General features: G+C 38.4%; 1 protein-coding gene across 11 annotated transcripts in view; it reads right to left on the minus strand.

Annotated features, from left to right (window-relative positions):
• The window catches only part of DNAJC6 (DnaJ heat shock protein family (Hsp40) member C6), a 191043-nt gene that overhangs the window by 56609 nt on the left and 110509 nt on the right, over window positions 1-23925 (minus strand). For all 11 annotated transcript variants that reach the window (XM_058303430.2, XM_058303431.1, XM_058303432.1 and 8 more), the window contains exon 2: window positions 23-173. In XM_058303430.2, coding sequence (XP_058159413.1) covers window positions 23-173 — 151 coding nt within the window. The remainder of the gene's footprint in view (window positions 1-22; window positions 174-23925) is intronic.

Here is a 23925-nt window from a genome sequence, read left to right on the forward strand (position 1 = left end):
TAACTGCAAAGAATGTACGTACCTGGTAACAGATTGTATAACTCTAGAAGATGTGTCTTTGAGGGTGTCTTTCAAGTTGTCCTTTAGGTTACTAAAGAGCCGCCCTGCACCTCCTTTCACCATGTCAAAGAGACCTCCCCCATAACTAGGCTCCATGTCTGGAGAAGAGGCACCTGCCAAGGAAAAACAGAAAAAGAGGTCAGTTCAGATGGCATAGGCTATATTTAAAACCCTTTCGTCTTCATTCCTAAAGGAATGACCATCTGTGCAAGTCGTGGACAGTCATTCCTGGAAGTTATGCCTTGCTCTCTGAACTCACCAACTCTAGTTAGAGTAGTGCTGCTGGCCCTCAGGGGACCAAGGTAAGTCCCTCACTAAGTCCCAGGAACAGAAACCTTCAGAGCTACCCTGTCCAATGTAGTAGTCACTAGCCACATGTGGCAACTGAGCACTTGAAATGTGACTAGTCTGAATTGCAATGTGCTGTAAGTATAAAATTCACACCAAAATTCAAAGACCTAGTAAAAAAAAAAGTAAATTTTTTCAATCATTTTTATATTGATTACATGTTGAAATAATATTTTAGATACATTAAGTTTAATAAACTACATTATTAAAATTAATTTCACTTGTTAAACTTTTACATATTTAATGTAACTACTAGAAAATTTAAAATTACATATTTGGCCTACATTATACTTCTTTTGGACAGTGCTGCTCCAGAGAGACTGCCAAGGAAGAACGACAGCCAGTTAGAAGTGAGTCCAGGAGCCTCTTCTGCCCCTTAATGGATTTGACTGTGTTGGAAGACCCATTCCATGCCTGCCCCTCCAAGCAATATCTGCTTCCATCATGGAACATATCTTCTGAAGGGTCTTTGTAAGAACTTTTAGACTTGAGGATTCATGGTGGTCATTAGTGTTATTTGCCAAAATTTTAGGTTCTCTGTCTTTATGGCATCATAAAATTGTACTTTCTGGTCACTTGTGTTTAGGTGGGGCCATATGAATAGGTGTAGTCCAGAATTTCTCAACCTTGAGACTACTGACATTTGAGTCAGACATGACTTTGTTATGGGAGTCGGGCCTGTCTTGTATGTTGCAGGGTGCTTAGCAGCATCCCTGGCCTCTCTCCAATAGGTGCCAACAGTGCCCACCCATTTGTGACAATCAAAATTGTTTGTAGACATTACCAACTGTCACCTGGGGGACAAAATCAACCCCGGTTAAGAACCATAGGTCTAGCGTATGAGGTGTGAGTTAAAGTGTTGAGTGTCACTTCCAGACAAAGCATTTACTTGTGAGTATGTGGTTCTCAATAGCTCTCTCTCCCTTTCCTGCTCAGTTTCTCTGTTCCTTAGCCATGGCAACTGACAAGATTTGGGACTGTAATTGCTCAATCCAGGTTGAAGGAGATGGGGTGCAGTGAGCTCCCAGCTGAGTTTTTTTTTTTTTAAAGTAAACTTTATAAAATCACAGATAAAAGACACTTAACAAATTATGGAAGCATTACTTTAGAAAATTATGTCCAGGTACATTTTTCCCATTTAATCCTAAAAACAAACTCAACTGTTTCTCCAGTGTTCAGAGAAATAGAAAAGTGAGCACAGATTGGTTAAATGACATACCCAGATCTCCTTGTCAATGAAGAAACTGAAGAAGGCTAAGCTTTGATGAATATGAGGAATAATGCTTTGTTATTAGAAGTTATCAATATTTTGGGAATGTTCATTACCATAGCACAAACTAGCCTATAAAGACTGATATAGGAAGGAGGCAGGAATCTGGGCAGGGGAAGCTAATATTAAAGACAGACAAGGGGAAACGGACTTTGGCCCAGTGGTTAGGGCATCCGTCTACCACATGGGAGGTCCGCGGTTCAAACCCCGGGCCTCCTTGACCCGTGTGGAGCTGGCCATGTGCAGCGCTGATGCGCGCAAGGAGTGCCCTGCCACACAAGGGTGTCCCCCGCGTGGGGGAGCCCCACGCGCAAGGAGTGCGCCCGTGAGGAAAGCCGCCCAGCGTGAAAAGAAAGTGCAGCCTGCCCAGGAATGGCGCCACCCACACTTCCCGAGTCGCTGACGACAACAGAAGCGGACAAAGAAACAAGACGCAGCAAATAGACACCAAGAACAGACAACCAGGGGAGGGGGGGGAATTAAATAAATAAATAAATCTTTAAAAAAAAAAAAAAGACAGACAGGTAGGTTATACAGCCTACCAATCAAGAGGCTGAGTCATTCTCATCTGGTTCCTGACCCAGCTTTTGCTACTCCCTAGCTATATGACTCTGGGAGTCACAGTTTTTCTAAGCCTCTATCTTCCCCATCTATAAAATAGGGATAAAACTAATGTCTACCTCAGAGAAGATGATTAACTGAGTGCATGTAAAGCTCTTAGCATACCTATTATAATGTGCCAAACCCGAAATTCCTATGCTGACGGTATTTTTTTTATCTTTGTTCACTTTTTAATTACATGATGACAAAAGGCAAGTGTGGCATCTATTCTTGTTATTAAAAATGCAGTTTCTAAGATTTTTAATGAATAATAAAAAGAATAAGCACCATAATTGCTAACACTTATATAGTACTTACTATCTGTTAGGTCCTGTTCTAAGCATTTTACCTACAGTCACTCATTTAATCCTCATAGCATCCCTATGAGGATTTCCACATTTTACAAATGGGAAGCTGAAGCACAGTGGTTAAGAAACTTGTCTAAGAATACAAAGTCCTTCTTCTACTCCCATCCTAAATTTGATATTTATCATTTCAATTAATTTATTTAAATTTTATATGTAGGTATCCCTAAGCAATATATATAATATTGTTTTCTATTATTTCAAACTGTGTTAAATGGTTTTCTTTTTGCATTCTTCTGCAACTTTATTTTTTTGCTCACCTCTGTTTAAAATTCAGTTCTGTTAGTGCCCACATGGAATTCTAGCTCACTTACTGTATGCACTGATTAGCCCACTGATAAACACTTAGGTTGCTGGCTATAACAAACAATGCTACTATGAACATTATCTCCTTGATCATACATGGGAAACCTTCTCTAGGTTATACCAAGCAGTAGAATTTGCTAGTAGGTAGGGTAGGCACATCTTCCAATTTCTAGGTACTGACAAATAATTTTCCAAAGAAGTAGTTGTATCAGTTTAAACCCAAGCCAGTAATGCACATGAGGACCCTTACTCTATATTCTCCTTAGCACTTGGTATGTCAAACTTCAAATTTTGCCCATCTTATGAGTAAGAAATGATCTCTCATTTTGGTCTTATTTTGTGTTTTCTTTGATTAGTAGGGAGGTAGAGTACTTTTATGATGCTTTTTGGACATAAATTATATTTCAGGTACCTACTACATGCCTAAATGCCATTTAGATGCTCATATATATACCTACAAATATATGTTGACTATCATTTACTTCTATCCTAGTCATAAGAGCTACCGATACCTTAGTTACCATAAAGCATCTATTTGAACATGAGGCTCCATCCAAAATTGCAAAGAGTAATTGATGCTGGCGAATTAACAAATGAATGGGCACATGGAACATTAATAACATCTGCCACTGACAGAGTTCTCCTGTGCACCAGTTCTTGGACCTTTATGATAGTGCAACTTCACATTGCAGGCAAGTGAGAAAATGTTTATTATCCTCATTTTACAGATAATAAAAGGCCAAAGAAGGGGAGCAACTCTCCTAAGATCTGACAGCTGACAAGTGGAAGAGCCAGGGATTCAAGACCAGATCTGTGCAATCCCAAAGCCAAGTATATTCTATACTGTTCCCATAGCTCCTTACTGTCTTACCATTCTACTAATAACAGCTGTAAGCAGGATGGTCTTTACCTCCCTTATACACAACCACACCTCTCCAATCCTTTACTCTCCTCTACCTCCCACCTATATGCCTGTGATCTGGCTGCTCTGAGCAGCAAATGTCCCTGCAACAAGCACTCTCATAAATTACTGCATCTGTCAGTCCAGCCAAACCAATTTCATTAGGTAGGCAGCCTGAACCTCTGTAACCCCACTGCTTCATGGCCCTGAATAAAATGCCAAGAACTTATTTGATGGACAGTTCTGCAAACCAAGGTTAGAGTCATAAATCTAAGAATATTCTCTTGCTTTGTTTCCATATGACATAGGGTATATTACTTCCCTTTAATCACACCCCTCAAATAAAAATCTGTATTGTGTCTTCATTTTAATTACAGCAAGGAGAGGCACAAAACGCTTACAGTTCCCTCATTTCCAACCCAGGTTACTGCTCAAGCCTGAACACCCTTCTGATGTATCACTGTCCTAAGAGATGACACCAAATTGATTATCTAGACTTCTTTCTGACTGTCAATTTCATGCTGAAACAGAACTCTGGGGCACTAACCTATTAAAAGATATAAATATCCCTTGGTTATCTAAAAATCAGATCCTTACCATCACTCAAGTTGCATCCTCTCTCCATTAGAGCACTAGAATGCTGTGGAAACCAGAACAACTTGCCAGGGTCCCTCTTTAACCTTCATTTACCCAAATTATATGTCAAACAAATCAGGACACAAAAAAGAGAAGAGTGACATCAGATGACTTTGCCAGAAGAAAAGATTCTGCAAAGGTTATTTGAGCCTCCGCTAGTTGAGAGAGGTTTTCTTACAACAAAGAGGAAAATGATACAGTCAGAAAATGATATGCGGAAGAAAAACAAAAACTACACACGATCAAGGGTTGATCAGCTATGGCCCATGAGCCAAATCCAGCCTGCTGCCTATTTTGAACCATCTGTGAAATAAGAATGATTTTTACATTTTTTAATGACTGAAAAAAATCAAAAGAATAATAATATTTTGTAACATGAAAATTCTATGAAAGTCAAATTTCAATGTCCATAAATAAAATTTTATCAGAATGCAGCCACACTCATTCATGTACGGTCCATGGCTGCTCTTATGCTACAAGGGCAGAGTTGGGTAGTTGTGTCAGAGACCTAATGGTCCACAAAGCCTAAATATTTTCTTTCTCACCCTTTACAGAAAAATTTTGCTGACCCCTGCACTAGAAAGTTGAAAGCACTTGCATTCTTATTTTTGTGGTTGTTGTTTAATTTTTTAAAAGAATTTAGATTGCATAAATGTTACATAAAAAATGTAGGGGATTGCCATATGTCCCACTCCCTACCTCTCCCACACTTTCCCACATTAACAACATCCTTCATTAGTGTGGTACATTTGTTACAATTGATGAACATATATTGGAGCATTGCGACCAAGTGTGGATTAGAATTTACATTATAGTTTAAATTCTCTCCTGCACAATTTTCTAAGTTATGACAAGATATATAGCAGTCCCTATCTGTCATTGCAACATTATTCAGGACGATACCTGAATTCTTAGAAACCCACAACTTGCCATCTCTGACACCTCCCTGAAAGCTCTAACCAAAATGGCCCTTAACGGGAAGAATGTTCCCTGGGCTTAGTAAAAGGTCTTCAGGGACGTGAATGTCTTAGGGTGGGGAGTGGAGGGAGTCAGAGTTGAAAGAGCATGAGAGCACCATCCAAAGACAAAGAGCCAGGTCTCAGTTTCTAAGGCTCCTGGTAGATTCTGGTTCCACAGAGTCTTGTCGTTTTAAAGTCTTTGGCCCACCAAAGACCAATGTCAGAGAAATCCACCCTGTCCCTCTGAGTTCTAAGGATGCAATAAACACATTTTCCTTGGGATTTCTAATGTTTAGGAGCGTCAAAGCAGCAAACCCTCCCAGGTTATGAAAACTCACCACATGTATAACCTGACCAGATCCCACGCAGAGTGGCGCAAAAGCTGTGTCTCCTGGAAGAGGATCCTGCCTCCCACTGGACCATTAGTTAACGGTTTGCTCATTTATTTATTTATTTTAAGTAAACTTTATTTCAACTTCAAAAAATAAAATAGCAGACAAAAGGCAGCTGAACAAATTATGTGGAAGTATTACTTTAGAAAATTCTGTCCAGGTGCATTTATCCCACTTAATCCTAAAAGCAAACTCAATTGTTTCTCTAGTGTTCAGAAAAGATACATAAATGAACACAGTTTGGTTTAACGGCATGACCAAGGTGTCCTTGACAATGAAGAAAATGAAGAAAAAAATGCTTAATCTTATTCATACTTCATAAAACTAAACCCCATATTGTTGTTGTTTTTTACCTTTTACTTGTTTATTTATATTAAGCTTCACTCCAGTAAGGATTTGAGGTGATTTAACAGTGATTTGAAAGACAACGTATTTTAAGGAAGACCAGCACAACTGTTTCCCACCTAATATACCGTGGAGACTCCTCCTTCTCCACCATCAACCCCTCAAGCACTTAAGATCTGATCTTAACTATCTTAATATAACTAGAAATATAGGGAAACTAAGTTTGGTCATCAGTATTATCAGAAACCTTTTATTAATTCATCAGCCATGGGCAAAATACTGTGAGAAGTGCTATGGGAGTGGATGAAAATGTCTACAAAAGCCTTGCCCTGGAGAGTCCATAATGTAATGTGATCATTCCCCATATATGCGCCCAAGCTCTGTACAATATATGTGCCCATGATACTCTGGGCTGCATATAATTCCACTTGGTGACTCATATGAATGGATATTTCCCCCAAAAGTATTGTGGTCATAAGAAAAAGATGGCAAAGGCTGTGAGTGATATTAGTCCACAGTAAGAGAATTGTTTGATTATTCTTAATGATGACATATAATTAGCTATTTTTTTGTTTTGTTTTCAATTTTTTAAAATTTATTGAAATATATCACTCATACATAAACATACATAAACAATTAGTGTATAATAGTCGTGAGGTTACAAAGCAAACATATCTAACATCAAAAAAACATATATAACATCTTACCCTATCACCAATAACTTGCATTGTTTTTAAACCTTTTTAACTAATAATTAAAGAGCACTGTCAAAATATTACTACTAAATAAAGTAGTTTTCCTCTAACCAACCCTATTATTATCTTTATATCATTTATATATAAACATACATAAACAATTAAGTGTATATTAAAAGTTGTGAACTTACAAAGCAAACGTGAATAACATCATACAGGGGTCCCATACATCAACCCTCCACCAACACCTTGCCTTGTCATGAGACGTTTGTTACAAATTATGAAAGAATATTGTCAAAATCTTACAACTAATCATAGTCCTTATCTTACATTTGGTGTGTATTTCCCCCAACCCACCCTATTATTTTTATTATTTTTTTTAAAGATTATTATTATTTTTTTATTTCTCTCCCTTTCTCCCCTCCCCCCACCCCAGTTGTCTGTTCTCTGTGTCTATTTGCTGCGTGTTCTTCTTTGTCCGCTTCTGTTCTTGTCAGCAGCATGGGAATCTATGTTTCCTTTCGTTGCGTCATCTTGTTGTGTCAGCTCTACGTGTGTGCAGCGCCATTCCTGGGCAGGCTGCACTTTCTTTCTTATGGGGCACACTCCTTGCGCGTAGGGCTCCCCTGCACAGGGGATACCCCTGCGTGGCACGGCACTCCTTCCGCACATCAGCACTGCGCATGGGCCGGCTCCACGTGGGTCAAGGAGGTCCGGGGTTTGAACCACGGACCTCCCATGTGATAGACGGATGCCCTAACCACTGGGCCAAGTCCACTTCCCTCTATTATTATTTTTTAAATATATATTTTTTATGATAGAAGTTGTAAACTTACAAAAAAATGGAAAGCACACTGTAGAACAGTACAGATGCTAATGACAAAGGGCTAAGTGAAAACTAAGCAGGATACACAAAACATGATGCAGAGTACAACCCATTTTTGTAAAATAAAAATATTTCCACTTAAAGTAAGGATTCAGGGGGTATAATATATCTAAAATAATAATAACTGCAACTTACTAAATGTCTACCATGACTGAATGTCTGCCATGTAACAGGCACTATTCTAAATTATTGATATGTGTTAATACATTTGCTCTTCACACCCACCCTATGAAGGAGATACAATTGCTATCTCTAGTTTACACACTAGGAAACTTAAGCAAAGACAAGTCAGTGACTCATTCAAGGTCCCACAGTTGGTAAACCAGGATTTGCACCAAAGTTGGCTGGTCCATAGTTCAAACTCTTATCCACGACATTTTAAAAATATTTACAGTAATTATATCTATGTGGGAGAATGATGAGTGATTTACTTTTTATTTGACACTTTTTAAAACTTTTTACATGTAAAATTACAACTAAATTTATATTCATTTTGCCGTTAAAAAATAAATCCAGGACAACCAGCAAGATAGCAGGGGAATAAGGAGCTCTTAGAATCAGCTTCTGCAACAGGGCAGTTAGTAAACACCCAGAGCTATCTGGAGCTAGCGGAAGCACCTGTTTGGGGGTTCCAGAAGACCAGAAGAGCATCCTGCCACATCCTTGAAGGAATGGAAGGAGGAGACTGCTATCTGCAGAGAAGACTCATAAGTAGAGCGCTCCACACCCCGGAGGCCAGTGCCCATCCTCCACTGGAGGCACAAGCTGTTTCGCAGCTGGAATTGAAAGCTCCACTTTCCAAAAACGGGGGAGGAAGAAATGGTTGGGCACCAACTTCAGCGACTGATGAGTAAATTCAGCAGGCTTAAGTATGATCCTGAGAACAGCTAAAATTTGAACTTGTCCAAGCCAGAAAAAGGCCAGTGGCTGCTATCTTAACTCCACTCCTGGCACAAGGAGAATTGGGGTGGACTGAAAGTCACAGTGCTGGTGGGGACCAGCTGCTTTCCATCCAGATCAGACTGCAGCTCTAGCATAAGCCCGAATGCCACTCCAGCAGGGAGGAAGCTGGGGGACCTGCACCGGGAAATTACTGGCCAAGCCACAGAGGCTGGTGATCATCCTATTTTGATAGTACAAGCTGCCCTAGAAGCTATTCTGTGGCTGGAATTTGAAGCTCCATTTCCCAAAAACAGGAGAGGAGGAGACTTGTTGACCACTGATTTCAGCTACTGATTGGTAGATATGTCTGGCTAGAGTATAACCCTAAGAACAGCTAAAGTTTGAATTTGTCCACATTGGAAAGAGGCCAATGGCTGCCATTTTGGCTCTGCCCCCAGCCTGAGGGGAAGACAGCCTGACCAAAAATCACAGTGATTGTAGGAACCAGTTTCTTTCACCTAGATCGGCCTGCAGCTCCAGCCTAGGTGTCAGCCCTACCTCTGGCAGGGAGGAGGCTGGCAGGCCCTGCACCAGCCTATCCAGGTAACTATAGGTACATTTGGCTGGCACAGACTGAATAATCGGAAGTCTACCAGGGCAACTGTGGTCATCTTGTCCCCGCATTTCATAGATTGCTGCCCACACCTGCAGCTCCATCCCCATCCCAGGCAGGGGAGAAAGGGGCTTGAAGTTTCATCAGTCTCTCTGGGCAACTAGAGCCTAGGCCTGCACAATGTGGATTACTCCACACAGCTGTGACTCTGTCCCAACCCCTGGTAAAAGGAGAATGTTGGGAGAAGCTTCATTAGTCCCTGGGGTAATGAGGGCAGCTTGAGCCCTCACAGCATATGACACCAACTACATCCTTAGTTCCCACTGCATAACCAGCAAAGGAGAAATGGCAGGAAGCCTTAAACTAAAGAAAAAACTGCACCCAGAATAAATACTCTCGTAAGCCAGGTGCCAAGACACCAACAAAAAATTACAATCCACACCAAGAAACAGGAAGATATGGCCCAGTTAAAGGTACAAGATAAGCCTCCAGATGACATAAAGGAGTTGAGACAGCTAATCATAGATGTTCAAACAAATCTCCTTAATAAATTCAATGAGATGGCTAAAGAGATTAAGGATATTAAGAAGACATTGGGGGAAGTGGATTTGGCTCAAATGATAAAGCATCTGCCTACCATATAGGAGGTCCAGAGTTTAAACTCAGGGCCTCCTGACCCATGTAGTGAGCTGGCCCACGTGCAGTGCTGATGCGTGTGAGGAGTGCTGTGCCACGCTGGGGTGTCCCCCGCGTAGGGGAACCACCTATGCAAGGAGTGCACCTCGGAAGGAGAGCTGCCCAGCACAAAAAAAGTGCAGCCTGCCCAGGAATGGCACTGCACACACGGAGAGCTGACCCAGCAAGATGATGCAACAAAAATGGGCACAGATTCCTGATGCTGCTTACAAGAATGCAAGCAAACATAGAAGAACAAACAGTGAATGGACACAGAGAGCAGACAACTGGGGGGGGGGAGGGGGGCGGGTGGAGGGAAGGAGAGAGAAATAAAAAATTTTAAAAATCTTTTAAAAAAAGAAAGACATTGGATGAGCATAAGGAAGAATGTGAAAGCATACATAGAAAAATAGCACATCTTATGAAAATGAAACACATGATACATGAAATTTAAAAAACATTGGAAGCATAAAATAGCAGATTTGAAGACGCCTAAGAAAGGATTGGTGAGCTCAAAGAAATGGCCTCTGAAAGTGAACATACAAAACAACAGATGAAGAAAAGAATGGAAAAACTTGAACAAGGTTTCTGGGAACTAAATGACAGCAAAAGATATGCAAACCTAAGTGTCATGGGTGTCACAGAAGAAGAGAAGGGAAAAGGGGCAGAAGGAATATTTGAAAAAATAATGGTAGAAAATTTCCCAACCCTATTGAAGGACATAGATATCCATATTCAAGAAGCACAACATACTCCCATTTGAAAAAAAAATCCGAACAGACCAACTCTAAGACACATACTAATCAGAATGTCAAATGCCAAAGACAAAGAGAGAATTCTGAGAACAGCAAGAGAAAAGCAATGCATAGCATATAAGGGATACCCAATAAGATTAAGTGCCAATGTCTCACAGGAAACCATGAATACAAGAAGAAGGTGGTGTGATATATTTAAGATACACATGAGAAAAACTTCCAGCCAAAAATCTTATATCCAGCAAGACTGACTTTCAGAAATAAGGGCGAATTCAGAATGTTCACAGATAAACAGAAACTGAGACAATTTCTAACCAAGAAACCAGATTTTCAGGAAATTCTAAAGGGTGTGCTAGAGCCTGAAAAGAAAAGAAAGGAGAAAAAGTTCTAGAAGAGAGTTTAGAAGTGAAGATTATATCAATAAAAGTAACTAAAAGTGTCAAAAGAGTGGCAAAAATAAAAAATGACAGATAAAGCTCAAATAGTGAGGAATAAACTTAACCAATGATGTAAAGCATTTGTATTCAGAAAACTGCAAATCAATGTTAAAAGAAATCAAAAAAGTTCTAAATAACTGGAAGAACATTCCATGCTTACGGATTGGAAGACTAAATATCATTAAGATGCCAATTCTACTCAAACTGATATACAGATTCAATGCAATACCAAGAAAAAGTCCACCAGCATTTTTTTTTAATGGAACACATGATTATCAAATTTATTTGGAAGGATAAGTGGTCCTGAATAGCCAGAAACATCTTAAAAAGGAAAAGCAAACTCTCCTCTCTAGACTTTAAAGTATATAGCTATAGTGGTAAAAACAGCATGGTGCTGGCATAAAGACAGACACATAGACCAATGGAACCAAATTGATGGTTCAGAGACAGATCTGTACACACATGTGTGTATGGTCAAGTGATTTTTGACTAGCCTCTCAAACCCACATAGCTCAGGCAGAACAGTACACTCAACAAATGGTGCTGAAAGAACTGGATATCCATAGCTAAAAGAAGGAAAGAGGACCCCTATCTCACACCTTATCAAAAAATTAATTCAAAATGGTTGAAAAACCTAAAAATAAAAGTAATAACCATAAAGCTTCTAGAAGAAATTGTAGTAAAATAGCTTCAAGACCTGTGATAGGTGGTAGTTTCTTAAAGGAGATAAGAGGAGGACTGAGAGGGACTACTGATGTTTAATGTATGTAGAAGTTTTAATTAGCTTTACTGTAAAAGTGTGGAAATATATAGAGTGGATGGTAAAATATACTTTATAAATGGGTATGTGGCTGAAAATGGTAGTCTAGGTATGTAAATGCCAACTGACAGAATGTTAGAAAATAATCCAGGAACTGAATAGCACAGTAAACCAAGAAGTGGATGAGTATTGTGGTTGATAGTACAGACGCAAGAGTGTCCTTTGTTAGCTACAGCAAATGTACATCATTATTGCAGGGTGGTGGGAATGTGGAGAAGCATGGGAAAGATACAAATGGAGTGATCATGGACTGTGGTTAACAGTAATATTATTATATTCTTGCATCTATGCCAAAGATGTACTGTGCTGATAATGGGGCAGTATGGAAAATGTGTGCCAAATGTACACTATGGATGTGGTAACAACTGGATGATACTATATTATATTTGTAACAAATGTTCCACCACAGTGTGGTGTGTTGATAGAGGGGTGTTGTTTGGGAACTCTGCACATGTGCATGATTGTTTTATAAGTTTACAACTTCTGCCATAAAAATTATATTTAAAAAATAATAATAGGGTGGATTGGGGGAAAACACACCAAATATAAGATAAGGACTATGATCAGTAGTAAGATTTTGACAATATTCTTTCATAAGTTGTAACAAACATCTCACCACAATGCAAGGTACTGGTGAAGGGTTGATGTATGGGACCCCTGTATGATGTTATGCATGTTTGCTTTGTTAAGTTCGCAACTTTTACTATACACTTATTGTTTATGTATGTTCATATATAAATGATATAAAGATAATAATAATGGGGGGTTGGGGAAAAATACTTTGGTTAGTAGTAATATTTTGACAACAATCTTCAATTATTAGTTAAAAAGGTTTAACAACAATGCAAGGTATTAGTGGTAGGGTGAGGTGAGAGAGTCCTGTATGATGTTACATATGTTTGTTTTATAAATTCACAATTATTACTGTACACTTACTGTTTATGTATGTTTATGTATGACTGATATACTTCAATAAATTTTTTAAAAATCTGAATAGACCTACCCAAGACACCTACTCTTCAGAATGACAAATATCAGAGATTAAGAGAGGATTCTGAAAGCAGCAAGAGAAGAGCAAAACATCTCATACAAGGAAAACTAAAGAAAAGATTAAGTGCCGACCTTTCATAAGAAACCATGGAATAGAAAAGCAAGTGGTATGATGTATTTAGGGAACTGAAAGAGAAAAACCAACAGCCAAGAATTCTGTATCTGGCAAAGCTGTCCTTTAAAAAATGTGGATGAGTTTAAAGTCTTCACAAACAAGTAAAACTGGTAAGAATATGTTACCAAAAGACCAGATTTTTAACAGATACTAAAAGGGGTGCTGCAGCCTGAAAGTAAAAAACAAGGGGAAGAGATTTGGAGAAGATTATTAGGAAGAATATAAAGGATAAGAAGACAGATAATAGAACAATATGATAACAGAGAGCCTAAGGACAAATTGGATGAAGTAAGTAATGCCTTTGCAGTAATAACGCTGAATGTTAATGGGTTGAACTCCTCAATGAAAAGACATAGATGGTATAACGGATTTTAAAAATATGAGCCATCTATATGTTGTCTACAATATACCCACCTCAGATGTAAGGACACAACCAGGTAAAAATTGAAAGGATGGAAAAAGGTATTCCATACAAATAGTAACAAAAAAGAACTGGAGTAGACCAGATAAATGTAAAATAACAATAATTACTCAGTGCAACTGGCAAATTGTTTCTGTGATCAGTATTCTATAATTTTTTTCATACAAAATAAACACTTTCTTTTAACTGAGGAGGACTGGAGAATAGAGAAACTTTTGGATACTTCATTTTTCTTTACTCTTCTTATTCATACACTTAAAATAATCTATCTAGATCAATAATGATTTAGCACAACTACTGCTGAACAAGATTTTGAGTTTTTCTGTCTCATAAAATTATAATTTGGCAAATTGTTATCTGCTGTAATTCATTCCAGTAAGATATGAAGAATTCCCAAATAGGAATTTGGTTATCTAGAAAAAATTATGGCCTAAATAGAAATTTAAAAACTAAATGAATAATTAATTTCATTCTTAAGAGATAATTATGTCCAAAAGTTGGAGCTATAAGAATCAGAATTATTTTATAACTAAATTATATTACATTTGAATTATTATTTACATTTATAAATACTTATTGCTATGCTATCTATTTTTTATAATTGATGATATCTAACCTGGCCTTGCAATCTCATTTAAAATTTGTGATTTCTTTCAATCTATTTTTCTGTTTATCTTATAATTTTACAATAAAGGACTTCTATTTTAATACTTTTTTAAAAATTTTTAAATGCTTTAGATTACATAAACATTATATAAAAAATATAGGAGATTCCCATATACCCCACTCCCTATCCCTCCTGTATTCTCCCACATTAACAACATCCTTCTTTAGTGTGGTACATTTGTTACTATTGGATCATTGCCACTAAGTGTGGATTATAGTTTACATTCTGTCCCACACAATTTTGTAAGTTATGACAAAATATATAATGACCTGTATCCATCATTGCAATGTCATTCAGGACAATTCCAAAAATGTTCCCGTATTGCACCTGTTTTTCCCTTTCCCTCCCCTCAGAACCTCCGGTGGCCACTGCCTCCACATCAAGAATAACAGTTCTTCCATTGCTAGAATAACAATGTCTATAGCAAAATAACAATAAGTCTACTCTAGTCCATCGTTCATTCCCCAATCCTGAGAATTCTGGGATGGTGATGCCCACTCCACCTCTAATTGAGAGGGGGCTTAGGTCCCATGGGGCAAATGGATGGGACTCCCTTGCTTGAAGTTGCAGGCTCTTTCTGTTCCTTGGGATGGGCATTGTGCATTACCATCTCCTTATTAGTTGTTCTGGTTGAGTCTAACAAACTGGAGAGTAGGTGTTGCAACTCTTTTGATTCAGGGTCCAACTGGCGTATAAACAGCCCAAAGATTTAAGTCTCTTGGACATACATCTACCAAGTTTAGTACCTACTATAGGTTTAAAGAGAAGGAGCAGAAGAGCCATATGTAGGGAAACCACAAATGAGTCCAACTCTGAATAAAGGACTTTTTAACAGCTAAAAAAAGCCACTAATTATATACTTTGAATAGATCATTTGGTATGTGGATATATCTCAATAAAACTGCTTAATAAACCAATAAATAATTATGCAAAAATAGCCAGAAATAGCAGGTATGTACAGCAGAGGGAACAGAGAGATTGGGAGGTGAGGAATTTTCTTTTTTGTTTGTCTAGTTTTTGTTATTATTATTGGAGTAATGTTATTATTATTGTAGTAATGTTATTATTATTGTAGTAATGTTATTATTATTGGAGTAATGAAAATGCTTTAATAATGATTGAAGTGATAAATGCACAAGTATGTGATTATACCAAATACCATTGATTAAACACTTCGGATAAATTGTATGCTTTACTAATACATATCAATAAAACTGATTTATTTAAAAAAAATAAGTTATATGAAATAAAGATAAAAGTCAAGGTGACTCTTTCTAAATTCTGCTTCATCATGGTAATAACTGTTCCAGCCCTGGTATAACTATAAAAAACAAGCAGGATATAGCAGAGGAATCAGGCAGCAATCACAATTCTTGGGACAGTGGCTTTTCTGGGCCTCCACAATGCATCACCTTTCCCCTGCCCAGGAAGTCTCTTGTCATCCAGACCTCGTAATTTGTGTGCTGTCATCCCACAGGGTTCAGGATTGGCCTGTTTGAGGGATGACTAACAAACTGAATTTCAACATTTCAGTCTAATCATTTTATGTCCCTTTTCACCAATTGGGCATTTGCCTCTAGGGTTATTTAAGTGTCATTATGCCATCAATATTCTGTTATGGCTTTTACAAAGTTGACAATTGTAAGATACAAATCCCAGAAATGGCAGGGACCCTACAGAGATGCGTGATTAGCTCCTGTCCTAGGAAAATGCTATTCCTTCTCTAAAACACTTGGCTAGTCATTCCTCATCCTTGTTTATAACAGATTTTTCAGCTCTTGGCTTTCAGCAGTTAGAAAAATGGATCACATGGGAATAACACCAAGATATATTATAGAAATTGATGCAGAATCAAAGACTACATTGTCATCATTCCCTGTTCAACCTACTCCAGGGAAGCTTAGAGAAAGGAGGAATGGGCTTTGGGGAAAAGACCCTGGATTTGAACTTGGCTTGTGAGCATAAAAGCTGCATGGCCACGGGCCAGTCATTTAACACTTCTAGGCCTCCTCTGTCATCCCCCCACACACACCCTCTCAAGTCAACTGGAACTAATTAAGAACAAAACTCTTCTGCGTGCCTCATGTGCTCTTAGAGTCAACAGGAACAAATGGGACCATGTGTTTCAAAGTGATTTTTAAGTAGTGAGATTTTCTAAAGCAATTAGGGATTTTTACTTTAATTCTTAGAAAATAGCTCTCTGCTGACTTCCAGCTCTGGCTCCTGTGAAACTGTGAGCCTAAAAATACTTTTTGTTGAAGCCAACCCACTGTGTGAAATGTGTCATAGCAGTCTGGTAAACTAAGACAACTGCCATGTGGCTGTGGTGATGGAAAGGATAAAGCCCTGGAAAAAAGATGCCTCCCACAAAGTGAAGCAGCCTTAGCAAAAAGGCCATGCTGTTCAGTTTCAGGGTTGATGAAGCCAGAAAGGCTTGGGTGTGTGGAATAAGAACAGAATCTCTTCCTGGAGCTTTCAGTTACAGCACATGTAAAGTCTGCATGGCTCAGCATCACAATGTTTAGCAGAGGTGAACCTCTTTATAGCTCTAGGGTTTTCCCTTTCCAATCTGAAGTGACATGATGCATGGTATGGGGACTTATGTGCTGTCTACAGCCCTAATATACAAGTTCATACAGATTCAGTGGTACCAGTTTTTAAAAATATTAAAATATCTCTGTACTGCTTGGCAAGTAGTATGGGCTATTAAAACTACAAGTCACTGGATGACACTGTATAGCAGTGGCCCTGGCCATGGGCAAGTTTGGCAGCTGCTGCACAGACCAAGGGGGCAGATGCCTTGAATGCTGCATCCACCAACAGCCCCAGAGGGGCAGGCCACAGAGCAGGTGGTGCCCATGGTTGAGGCTTTCTGGAATCAGGACACACTGGCATCAAAGGGCATCCCAGCCCTGATAGCTCAGTAGCACAACTAAATAGCCATCCTTGAATTGGAACAGGAGGCAGGGATCTTATAAACATCAAATTAATAGAGAAGTAGCTGAAAGGGTCTAGTGGTATTCCTTATGTCCAACCATGGCCCAGAAATGGGGATCAGTTAGCAGGTGATAAGAACATTAAATAATATATCACTCCGAAACATATAAACATACATTTGTGCTGGGAATAAAAAGAGCAATATTTAAATTTTCTTTTACATATTGATGACTTATGTTGTATTATATAAGTTATTAAATATTTTATTATCACTCCTTATACCATGAAATCAGCACAGAGAGTATATCTGCACCCATGGGAGGAGCACTGGGTTATGAGTCAGAAGCCCCAGTTCATAGATGAATCACAAACTCAGAGTCTTAAAGAATATAAAACAAAGGTGATAAATTAGATGATTCCTTAAGTCACTTTCAGTTCTAGAATTCTTTGATGCTATCATTACTGTAAAACGTCCATCTAAAAAACAGATCTTTTATGCTACGCAGTTTCCAAAAAGTATTAAATTGGACCATCCTCACAGTAACAAGTGGCAGGAGGAAGTTCCACAAAGGAAACTGGGGTTTGGTGAAGTCTGGTAACAGTTAGTCACTGCAGAAGGGAGATCTGAACTCAGATTTGGCTGGTTGTAAAGTCCTTGCTCTTATCCACCTTCTCAACTGCCTCAGTTATAAGGGACTTTGTCTGTCAAGTCCCTATTCTCCCACCTGACTTTTCACCTCCACTTTAAGACTGACTTTTATTAGAATTATTAGTGAATGGGTCTATACCTCCCTCAACCCCAGGGATGCTGAGGCTTCAATAATAGGGACCATGCTTCATCCTTCTTCACACAACCCTAAGGTCTTAGGACAGCACCTGACAAACAATAAGCACTCAATCAAAGCATGAGAAATTGGGGTGCTATAGAATGTGGGCATCAGAGGGGAGATGCCAGGGGCAGCAAGGACATCCAAACAGATCAACCTTGGCAGAGATAGGATCATATTCCTTCAGTGTCTCATCAGACTTGGAATTTCTAATGGCAGCACTACGTCTCCTAGCACACACTGAGCATGCTTCCCTTAGTCCAAGAAATGCGGATTTCATGAAACTCAACGAAGAATCTTATTGTACAGAAGACTAGTACTTGATAAGACCAGGAAGAAATTCCTGGTAAGAGGAACTGATTGAGTAACAAACTCCTCCTTCATAAAAATATCAGAGCTATAAAAAGAATGATAAGAGTAAAAGATGAGAAATGCTGTCAGAGGGAAGACCACATTGAGACCATAACTGACTGTATAGAAACACAAAGCACAATGGCCATGAACAGGCTTCTAGGGAAACTTCAATCAAATGGAGAGAACACATTTTGTTTCTTCATGGATCATTGGAATTAGGTCACATTTGCCAAACCAAATCCTGTACAATAAACTCCCACATAAAACTGTGGCATGGATATTGATTAATTTGATTCAACAAATATACTGAGTACCTGTGGTGTTCCAGGGACACAGAAATAGATAAGAGATCTTTATTCTCCAATACCTGGGCTAATCTATTTTACCAGGTAGGAACCCCCAACAGAAATCTGAAGAAGCAGAAAGGGTTCTGCCCACCACGAGGACTCTTCACTCCAGGAAGTGAGGAGCCATCAACTTTTCTTCTCCCTTCTCTAACCAAACAATCAGTTTTTAAATTGCATAAAATGGACGAAAACATTTCCCTCTTAATTACCAGTTCTGTTGCCTAGACAACCACAAATATTATTCATTATTATTTGACCCTGCCCATGATTGAGAAGCAAAGGAACAGAAGACTGATAGCTTGTTTAAAGAACATTGAAAAAAAAAAGACAAAAATCTTTTCAACATTTCAGTTCCACTTAGTGGGGAGAAGGGAAACAAAAGATAAAAAGAGGACCCAAAGGGTGACTAACAGCCTCATCAGTTCTCCCAAATAACCCCTAACAACCCTATCTTCCTTCCAACAAGATTGCCTTCTTTAGCTTCTCCCGGACAGAAATTCTGGAGCTGACAATGCAGCAGAAAGGTCCCACTGTTGCCCTCCAGGGGAGCAGCAATGTGGACAGATATTGTTTGTTGTTTGCAAAATCAGAAAAAAAATGGACATATACTATGTGGTAGGACTATTACTGCATGCTAGGATCTATTCTGGGAATGTACATTATCTGACACAAAACCAGAAATACGTTGTTTTTGTTTTTGTTTTTGTTTTTGTTTTTTATAAAGGGTATTTATTCGTGGTAGGAGCTTACAGATACCAGGCCATAAAGCATAGTTACTTCCCTTACCAAAGTCTATTTCCACGTGTTGGAGCAAGATGGCTGCTGACATCTGCAAGGGTTCAGGCTTCCTGGGTTCCTCCCTTCCTGGGGCTTGCTTCTCTTTCCTCTGTGGGCTTACTTCCTAGGGCTCCTAAGGCTTCAGCATCAAACTCCAACATCAAAACTCCAACATGAAAAGCCCCAACCTCAAAAACCCTCAACTCTGTCCTTTGCCATGCCTTTTAATCTGTGAGTCTCCAGTCACCAAAGGGTGGGGACTCAATGCCCTACTGGCACACAAGGTTTACATAATTACTTAAATAAACCTATGAATCCAATATAATTTAATATGCCCAGAGGAAAAGATCAGTTTACAAACAAAATCCAATATTTCTTTTTGGAATTCATCAATAATATCAAACTGCTACAGTATATTTTGCATGTAAAAAGGATCTAAATTATGATGGTCTAAATTGTGGTTAATTATTTGCAAAGCTAGCTATACCAAGTCCTTACATTCTGCATCATCTTTTGCTTTTCCCATTCAGAAGCAGAATTTCTTTCCATTTTTCTGACTTGGGGTGACTCCATAACTTGTTTTTATGAATAAAATGTGGAAGAAGTGACAACGTGTAATTTCTGAGGCCTGGCATTGTGATCTTCAATCTTCAATAATTTGGAACACTTGTCTGAGTTTGCCCAGGATGAAAAAAAACATGGAAAGAAAGGCTGATTCATTAGCTAGCACCAAATAATAGACTTGGAAGTGAAGCCATCTTGGAGTTCCCACCTCTATTAGTCAGCCAAAGGGGGTACTGATGCAAAGTACCAAAAATCTGTTGGCTTTTATAAAGGGAGAAATATGTTTTTTGTCTTGTTTTTCAGACAAGGAAATAGTATCTTGAAAAGGCAAATTCTTCACCAGGGTTAAACAGCTAGGATATACAAGGATCTGTCTGATGTCAAGACCCATGCTTTTTTCACTTCATCAGGCATGGACAAGAACACACAACCACAGAAGTGGAAGCCCTCCCCAGCCATGAGAGGAAACAACCAGAAACACAACATTTCAGAACTAAGTGGAATATTAGAAAAGTATAAGCATGACTCAAATGAATATACCACAAAGATAAGATCCAGCAAGGAGAAACGATTTGCCTCATATCATTGCAATGATTAACTCTTTTTAAAAAAATCAGCCTTATTGAAGTACAATAACGTTCCTAGAAGAAAAGGTAGGGAAATATCTTCAAGACCTGGTGGTAGGTACTGGATTCTTAAACCTTACACCAAAAGCACAAGCAACAAAAGAAAACATGGATAAATGGGACCTCCTCAAACTTAAACATTTCTGTGATTCAAAGGACTTCATCAAGAAGGTAAATAGGCAGCCCAGTCAATGGGAGAAAATATTTGGAAACCACTTATCTGATAAGGGTTTGATTTCCATTCTATATAAAGAGATCATAAACTCAACAATAAAAGAGCAAGCAATCCAATTTAAAAATGGGCAAAAGATTTAAACAGACATGTCTCCAAAGAGGAAATACAAATGGCCAAAAAGCACATGAAAAAATGTTCCATATCACTAGCTATTAAGGAAATGCAAACTAAAACAATGAGATATCATCTAACACCACATAGAATGGTCATTATTTAAAAAACAGACAACAATAAGTGCTGGAGAGGATGTGGAGAAACAGGAACACTCCTTCACTGTTGGTGGGAGTGTAAAATAGTGCAGCCTCTGTGGAAGACAGTTTGGCAGTTCATCAAGAAGCTAAATATAGAACTGCCATATGATCCAGCAATTCCTCTACTAGGAATATATCCAGAAGAACTAAAAACTATGACACGAACAGACACCTGCACATCAATGTTCATAGCAGCGTTGTTCACAATTGCCAAAAGATGGAAACAACTCAAGTGTCCATACACCAATGAACTGATAAACAAAATGTGGTATGATGGAATACTATGCTGCAATAAGAAGAAATGAAATTGGGGCATATGTGATAACATGGATGAGGCTTGAAGACGTACTAAGCAAAGTAAGCCAGACACAAAAGGACAAATATTGCATGGTCTCATTAACATGAACTAAATACAAATAACAAACACATGGAATTAGAACCTAGAGTATAGGTTATAAGGAGATACGAGGAGGGTTGAGAGGAACTATGGATGCTTAATGTGCATAGAAGTTTTAATTAACTTGACTGTAAAAGTGTGGAGATGGATAGAGTTGATAGTAACATTATAGTGAGTAACAGCTGGTTTATACATGGGATTGTGACTGAAAAAGGTAGTCTGGGGAAGTAAATGTCAACAGAAAGAAAGCTAATGAATAATCTAGGGACTGAATTACTCAGTGAACCCAGAGGCAGTTGAGAATTGTGATCAAGGTACAAATGCAAGAGAATCCTTCTGTTAGCTAGAGCAAATGTACATCACTATTGCAGGGTGATAGGAATATGGAGAAACATGGGAAAACTACAATTGGTGTGACCTATAGACTGTGGTTAACAGCAATACTATAATATTCTTGCATCAATGCCAAGCTATACTGTGTTGATAATGGAGGTGTATGGAAAGAGTGTGCAAAATGTATGCTATGGACCATGATTGGTGGTAATAGTCTGATGATATTATCTCATAATCTGTAACAACTGTAAAAAATCAGCCTTATTAAGATATAGTTAACATACAATAAGCTGCACATATATAAAATGTAAATATTTGAGAAGTATCCCACACAGATATTTGCACATATATGAATATATAAGGTTAAATCTTCAAATGTATTTGATCAACGATTCTGCTGCAGATCAATTTTGTCTGTGCATTCTGCCTATATACAAAAATTGCAAAAATACAGAGTGTGACTTAGCATTATTGCAAATTCACACATAAATTCATAGCAGGAAATATTTCAGAAAAAAAATCCTTTATTCTTCACTAACTATTAAATACCTAGACCTTCTGGAGAGTCACATCCCCTCTGATCAACCCTCACAAAGCAAGGGCTACTTGCACTGTTTATATCAGTATTTCCTAAATGCGATCCACCATCCATTACCTTCATAACCATCTTGGGAGATTATTTTAAATGCATATTCATGATTTCCACTTCTGGACATGATAGAATAAATGGTACCAGACTTCCCCTCCTATGATAAACTGGACAAAAGATATGGGGCTTGTTTTTAGGAATTGAACAACAAGCCAAAGAGACTGTGATTTTTGAAAAAAAAGGAAACACACAGGGTAAGCTCCACAATTGCTCCAGCTTTCTTTCTGGAGGCACTTTCCTGCTACCATGGGTGAAACCAGGCAGAGCTGAAGACTTGCTGAAGTGATGAGTTGGGATCACAAAGTCACAAAAACAGAAAAGAAGCTGGGATGTGCAGAATAATGTAAAAGAAAATAGGAAGCTGCACAGTATAGTGGAGAGGGAGGGGGCAGTTGACTGGGAATTCACTGTGAGTTTCTGGCTAAGAACTAGACTGAATACACAGAGTGACTTCACAAAGGCCAGCAGAGATTGCCTGTTGCAGGGCTGAGGGTTGAAATGAGATAGCAAAGTTAGGCAGTCCTGGGAAATATTGAATTTCTGGCCTAATCAGAATGGAAACTTTAAGTTGAACATTCAGAGTTTCTATATCAAAAAGGGCACATATACCCTGCAATAAGGACCATGTCTTAAGAATACGTTTAAAACCCAGAAGACCCACTTTTACAAAGAATAAAACCTTCCTCCTTCCCACCCTCCTTCCCTCCCTCCCTCCCTTCTTTATTTCCTTCCTTTGGTTAGCTCCTGCCATTAACAAAAGCTCTGTCATAACAATAACTTAAGGAATATGCATAACATAAGGAACAGACACCTCAGAGTCTAAATTCCAGAAATAACATATTAAAATATCAAAATATCAAGGTTTCAACAAAAGATTACAAAACCTACAAAGAAACAGTAAATAAAAGTCCAAGCAAACAAGAAAATTAAAGCATTAGAAACCATCAATAAGGAGTACAAGACCTGGGACATACAAAACAAATGCTTAAAATGGTCATAAATATGCTCAAAGAACTAAAAGAAAAGATGCACAAGGAATTAAAGGAAATTAGAAAAACAATAGATTAACAAAAAGAGAATATCAATAGAGACATGGACTATGAAAAAGAACGAAACAATGAAATACCACAGTAACTGAAATGAAAAATTCTCTAGAGGGGCTCAACAGAGGATGGAGCTGGCAGAAGAAAGAATCAGTGAACTTGAAGATTGGAATACAATTCAAATCATCCAGTGTGAGGAGCAGAAAGAGAAAAGAATAAAGAAAAGTGAACAAAGCCTGAGGAATCTGTGGGACACCATCAAGTATACCAATATAAGCATTGTGGGAGTTCCAGAAGAAACACAAAGGAAGAAAGAAAGGGGCAGGAAGAATATTCAAAGAAAAAATGGCTGAAAATTTTCCAAATTTCACATGAATATACACATCC

This window comes from Dasypus novemcinctus, chromosome 9 (assembly GCF_030445035.2).
Source record: "Dasypus novemcinctus isolate mDasNov1 chromosome 9, mDasNov1.1.hap2, whole genome shotgun sequence".
Classification (NCBI taxonomy): Eukaryota; Metazoa; Chordata; class Mammalia; order Cingulata; family Dasypodidae; genus Dasypus; species Dasypus novemcinctus.